Source organism: Hippichthys cyanospilos, chromosome 2 (genome assembly GCF_059441005.1).
Source record: "Hippichthys cyanospilos isolate Australia breed blue-spotted pipefish chromosome 2, RoL_Hcya_1.0, whole genome shotgun sequence".
NCBI lineage: Eukaryota > Metazoa > Chordata > Actinopteri > Syngnathiformes > Syngnathidae > Hippichthys > Hippichthys cyanospilos.
Window position 1 is genome coordinate 12641480 of NC_142370.1, and position 6439 is coordinate 12647918.

General features: G+C 37.0%; 1 protein-coding gene across 1 annotated transcript; it reads left to right on the forward strand.

Annotated features, from left to right (window-relative positions):
* Positions 1 to 1490: 1490 nt before the first annotated feature.
* prok1 (prokineticin 1) lies at positions 1491 to 5030 on the forward strand. Its single transcript, XM_088407755.1, has 3 exons — positions 1491 to 1630; positions 3476 to 3601; positions 4629 to 5030. The coding sequence occupies exons 1-3, from the start codon at positions 1556 to 1558 to the stop codon at positions 4749 to 4751; spliced, it is 324 nt and encodes a 107-aa protein (XP_088263881.1). The 5' UTR covers positions 1491 to 1555; the 3' UTR covers positions 4752 to 5030.
* The last annotated feature ends 1409 nt before the right edge of the window (positions 5031 to 6439 follow it).

The following is a 6439-nucleotide window of genomic DNA, read 5'->3' on the forward strand; positions in this document are numbered from 1 at the left end:
GAAAAACATCTTTGCATATACTTGTTAATATTGACAAAAATAACAAAAAACACGTCAATTTAAAATGTTGGACTGCTTAAAGTTCTATAAATGTATTGCTTCCCGTTTTTCTTCTTCTACTGGTTTCCTGATTACATTCAGTCTACAATAAAAGAACATATGACCAAAAAACATACAAAACAAAAAAAAACATTCTAAACTTTGATAAATTACTAAAAAATATATATTATGAGGGAAGGGTTACTGTAGAAAATGTTCTTGATCTTGCTGGGAGCCCCACTCAAAAGTGCATAAACCCCAAGTGTTTATTTTAAGCATAACATGTGCACTCCAAGTATAAGAGTGGAGAGACTACGTCTTCTGGATGACCTGGGAACACCTGGGAAGAGGGAAGTCTGAGCTAAAGAGGAAGCTAATGGAGGGTTAGAACTCCAGGTGATAGATTATACAAACAAGCTGTCCTTGAAGACTCATCTTACAAAAAATGCTTCATAAATGACAATGTGAATAGTTATAAAACGTAACAAAATACATGCAAGTTTTTGCATTGACGTCAGTATTAAGATGTCTCATGTTCCAATCAATTTGGCCTTAATTTGTTCCTGTGATGGCATTAAAAAGCATTAAATTAGATTTTGGAATCACTTTAAATCATGCCGGAATCACCATTGCTTCAACTTTTTTTTTCAATATTGATCATGATGCTAGTGATGCAGCCGAGGTTTTTTGTTTTGTTTGTTTTGACGGCGGGGTCTTTGGGAGAGCTCTGCTCGGTGCGAAAAGTTTGAACACCACTGTTCAAAGACATCACCATGAAAATGTCAAACTATTGCTCATATGCGGAACAGTATTGATCATAAGGTATTGCATAAATGTGATGGGCATAAACCCAGAGCGTTTTATTTGTGCAGCATTATGTTGATGGATTTTGAGGGAAAGTCAGCCTTAAGACAGGCAAACCTCAGAAGCCCGGCTGCTGACGGGGCAAAAACGACCCGATATGATTATGTGGCTGGTACATTGGAGGAATCCATCAGCGGCACTGCGGCAGGCTCGCATCTTAATAATGCTCACGGATCCTTTACACTCAATCAAAACCTGGCACACACACTTACGCACTCTATCGATGACATACCGTCGTTTTTCAGCATGTGGCAACATCCCAATCTCATTCAATTAGTCAAGAGTTCAATCCCAAATGGAGTTTTGAAAAGTTTTTAAAACAAATACAAGTCAGTTGTACAGGTTAATTTTGAGATCTTTTTTTCTGCATCTCAAAAACCTGGCATTTGACCAAGGGTGTGTGGACTTTTCATGTTGCAGTTTTCTACATTTATTCCAGTTTTATTTAAGTCGGTTACATCACAGAACCAGATATTTCAAGAACTGACAGAAGTGGCAAATACAGAGGAACCTGCCGTGGGGGTACCTTGCACGAGGAGTGGGTGGGAGGTGAGCAGGGGTGAGGAGGGGGAGCCTCAGTGGATAAAGGGAGCAGCTGGGACAGGAGCCCGTGTGGCTGCTGGAAATCTTCACATGAGGATCTGTTATCATCATGAGCGTCCATGTGATACTGCTGTCCTTACTTCTCACATCTGTCAACTGGTCAAGAGGAGCCATCATCACAGGAGTGAGTCATATGCTTTTAAATACTCTATCTATCTATCTATCTATCTATCTATCTATCTATCTATCTATCTATCTATCTATCTATCTATCTATCTATCTATCTATCTATCTATCTATCTATCTATCTATCTATCTATCTATCTATCTAGATGGATGGATGGATGGATGGATGGATAGATAGATAGATAGATAGATAGATAAGATAGATAGATAGATAGATAAGATAGATAGATAGATAGATAGATAGATAATATAGATAAGATAGATAGATAGATACATACATATATATATATATATATATATATATATATATATATATATATATGTATGTATGTATCTATCTATCTTATCTATCTTATCTATCTATCTATCCATCCATCCATCCATCCATCCATCCATCTAGATAGATAGATAGATAGATAGATAGATAAGATAGATAAGATAGATAAGATAGATAGATAGATACATACATACATATATATATATATATATATATATATATATATATATGTGTGTATATATGTGTATATATATATATATATGTGTGTGGTGGGGGGTGGTTATTGTTTAAAAAGATACTACATTGAGCTGCATTGGTGCATATTTGTCTATACCATTGACAAGCAGTCACCCTGCAAACAATGTTTATCCTTTATCATTTATACGACCCGCTTCAGTGCAAATAGAAGCTTACGTGCAGTATGCCTATGCAATAGATGCACAGTCACATGTCTTGCTATATTAAGAGAAAAGTGATTACGTATGACAGCGTGGAAACCACATCCTCATCCTCCTTCTCGTCCACCGGAAGGAACGATATCCTGGCTACAATGGATGGCCGCTTGTAAATGGATCAGAGCCACAAAACAGTACAAAATGTGCGTGGGTGCAAGGAAGCCCAAATGCAATTTCAGCAAAGCATCTTATATCACAGGTCATGAAGGAAAGTGTGTCTCAACAGTTCCCATTTTTTCCTTATTTCTCGAGCTACTCTTAAAAAAGGTAAACAAATAGTCTTTTCAAATACTGTATATACTGTAGGCCTTACAGTATATTGTATTTTTAAATACATTAACACACATTACAATAAGGGAATGCGAAGTATTAATACAGCAGCAAAATCCACTTCTTTATATTGCATTTTGGCGTTTTTTGTTGCCTAAAAATGACATCACAGTTGCCCAGGTAGCGACCAATCACAGCTCACATGGTTACTGAATTTGGTTATGTGACATTTACATCCTGGGCTGAAACATCCTGATAGGTGAAGCCTGATATGGAGAAGAAAAAAAAAACTGGTACATTTTGCTGCTTTATTAATATTCCACAAACCTAATATTAATTTTTATACTGTGGGTTTGCACATGATATTGTAAAACAAAAAATTGGGGGTTAGCCTTTATTGCAAAGAACCCTTTTAGTTTAAACTGAATTGTTTTGCTTATTGTTAACCATTATTGATTGTTGCATTGATTGTTATCTCAATTAAAAAATTTGTGCAATTTGGTGTATTTTCACACAACATGCAAAGGACAATTTAGAGTCTCCATTGAACCTAGAATGCATGAATTAGCATAATGTGGGATTAAATATAAAGTCTACGCACGCTTTCAGAACTATTATTGAAAACTTCAACCAAAAATATCTGTCATTTTGATATATTATATACCTTAACCCAGTGTTTTAATCTGTGATTAAAATTCAGACCTGTCTTGGTGGTCTTTTTATTTTGACGACCCAGGACACACAGGAGAGACTATGGATGGATGGGTCGATGGATGGATGGTGAAATACAGGCAGCATTAATGGGAATTGGTCAGTAAACGTGCTCCATGTCTCCTTGCAGGCTTGCGAGCGAGACGTGCAGTGCGGCTTGGGTCTGTGCTGTGCTGTCAGTCTCTGGCTGAGAGGCCTGAGGATGTGCCTACCCAGAGGTATGGAAGGGGACTTATGTCACCCGCTGAGCCATAAGGTGAGCCAAGAAGATAGACGCATCATATAGTACTTATTGGTCGCCGTACATTAGTCAGATGACAACATCAGGGATCAATATGTAAACTGGTCATCACTCAGCGGGGAAGAAAATATGAATGGGAACACGACAGGACACATTTTACATGCAGTTTCATTCAAAAGGTTAAAATTGCTTTGCTGCAAGTTCTCCGATTTTTAAAATGATCAATTTTACCAGCAACATAACGGGCAAGTTATCAATAAATTAAATAAAAAATCTTTAGATTGATTCAATTTTGTCATTTTTATATTGAGGGAAAACCAAGTTTAACATAATATCATTAATCTTTTTTTATATACTGTATGTATGTATGTATGTATGTATGTATGTATGTATGTATGTGTATTATTTTTATTTACTGGGGTTGGGTGGTATTTTGGCCCAGAATTTAACAGAGGGGGTTGCTATATAAATTAGATATGATCATTTAAATACTGTTATATTTAAAAATAGATTAAAAATGTAAAAAAAAAAAAAAATGACCTACAACTTCACAGGTCATCATTAAACAAACTAAACAGGATGTATGTTGTTGTTTTTTTCTTCAATATTTTGAAGTAGGTAATTTTAGGCTTAACAAGAAGATCATTTATTTATTTATTTATTTATTCATTTATTTATTTATTTAAACAAAAGTGTCATTTAAGAAAAATATCACAGGCATTGTTTTTTATTTTAATCATTTATATTAAATATCTTTTTTTTTTTCCAAATATATGGCAAAAAGACCAGCTGTTATATTAGAATGTCGTTGTTGGGTTTTTTTTAACTATTTTTCCTTGGGTTGATTTTCGCAAGATAACAGGATGTCTCAAATAAGCTGCTGGTAGATGTAGCGGTTATTGATAGTTGGGGGCAGGGATGGTCATCCATTCTCACTCTCTGGCCACTCCATTGAAACATTTATGGCTACGTCCCTGTTTGCGCCATTGAGCTCAATAATGCAGGACGTGTTCACTCGTTCACCTATCTTGTATTGGTGCAGGTGCCCTATCCTGGCAAAAGGCAGCACCACACATGCCCCTGCCTCCCTCACCTGATGTGCACCCGCTACGCTGGGAGCAAGTACAGATGCACCGACGACTACAAGTACATGGACTTTCAATAAAGGGATCACGTCCGTGTGGTCATGTTAAAAACATAGTAGTGACAGACTCTACATAGCCGCATTGGGAATACTATGACCCAACTGTCCATTTTCAAAATGTTGTCAATTGCGCAATGATTCCGACTTCTCTTGATTGGAGTCATGCACAGGCCACTAAGAAGCATTTGGATCGTACCGAAATGAGCTACAGAAGAGTGGTCAGGCACTTTCATGCGTTTTGTGTCTCTAAATATATTCTTTGTACTGTATGTTGTTAATTTATCACAGACCTGTGCATATTGTTCTTGCCAATAAAAAAAATAAAGACAAACTGAGGCCCGGTCATTGCTAATGTGTATTTACTCAAACAAAGCAGTCTGTCCATCCAGCCATCTATGATAACCACTTGATAAAAACATTTTAAGCAACGTTACATTAAAAAAAAAAATGGCCAGATGTCATCGTTCACATACACTACAAGTAAAAGCATGGCTGAGCTTAATTTACTAGATAATGCCTTTTTGGGAGAATTTAAAAAATTTCTATCTTGCGTTTCCTGACTAAGCGCCAATCAGAGTGAGATTGTCACTTCGTGAGGTGCCCATTGTGGTTACTTGAATCGAAGGGCATTCTTGAATGCTTGGCCAACTAAGTACAAGCGATTTATTCATTCAAATCATTAATGAATAGCAAAATTACCCGGTCATTCCTGAGTCCAAGTACGTATATGGCCTATTTAGACTGTGTTTACACTTCCGCAGTGGACTACTCCCAAGTATATAGCATTTTAAACGATTCTCTGATATTGGGAAGATTTAATCGAGTGAGGTGACAAACCATTACCAGGAGTGACAGGTGACAAACATGGTGACGATTACAACGACCAATTAAAATGACAGACAAAATCCATTGTTCCATTGATCTTAGTCTCTTGTTCTTAATGTTTTCATCACGTGGCGGTTCATCGGCAAAATGTCGGTCTGTCCGTCAGTACTGTCAAACTGCCCACCTCTGCTCCTTGATGAGTGGTAGAACATGGGCAAAGGAGGGGTCACTCAATTTTTTTTCCTCCTGAACGTCAAACAGCATTGTCCATTTTATCAATGAAAAGATAGCAAAAGTGTTATCTTTATCCGTTGCACTGAAATGTCACACGTGTTACATACACCCAATCCAGTATAAACCATTTTTGTCTTTTCAAAGAAAGTAAAAACTTGGACTAAGAATATATCTGTATCGAGCGACATCCAGAAGAATAAAAAGACTCAGAGGCACAGAAGAATAAAAAAGATGACATGATAACAAAGCTTAGCCTGTGAATAGGAGCCTCTCGAAAGGCTTCGGTGTGGAAGATAAGGACATGAATGGGTTGTTTGCCTTTAAGGTGGAATGACCCCACTAAGGTCAATGAATCTGAAACATTTTAGATTCTACAAGTCCAAATAGCTGAAATAAAATGGGGAGTCACAAAGTCACATAAACTTGTTCAAAGGGTTTTGCGTTCTGGTTGGTTTATTTTTAGGTGAAGGTCAACGCCACAAATATTGCAAGCCTCTTGATGAAGGCTATCAGATGCTAACGATGACGTTGTTACCTAATGCTAATTTGCACTGTGGGTCAAACAGTAGTTGCAGCAGCTCTATATAACTAATTTTGAGAAATCGTCAAGAGGACAAAACATTAACATCTCGGGAGGAAGCCGTTTTGCC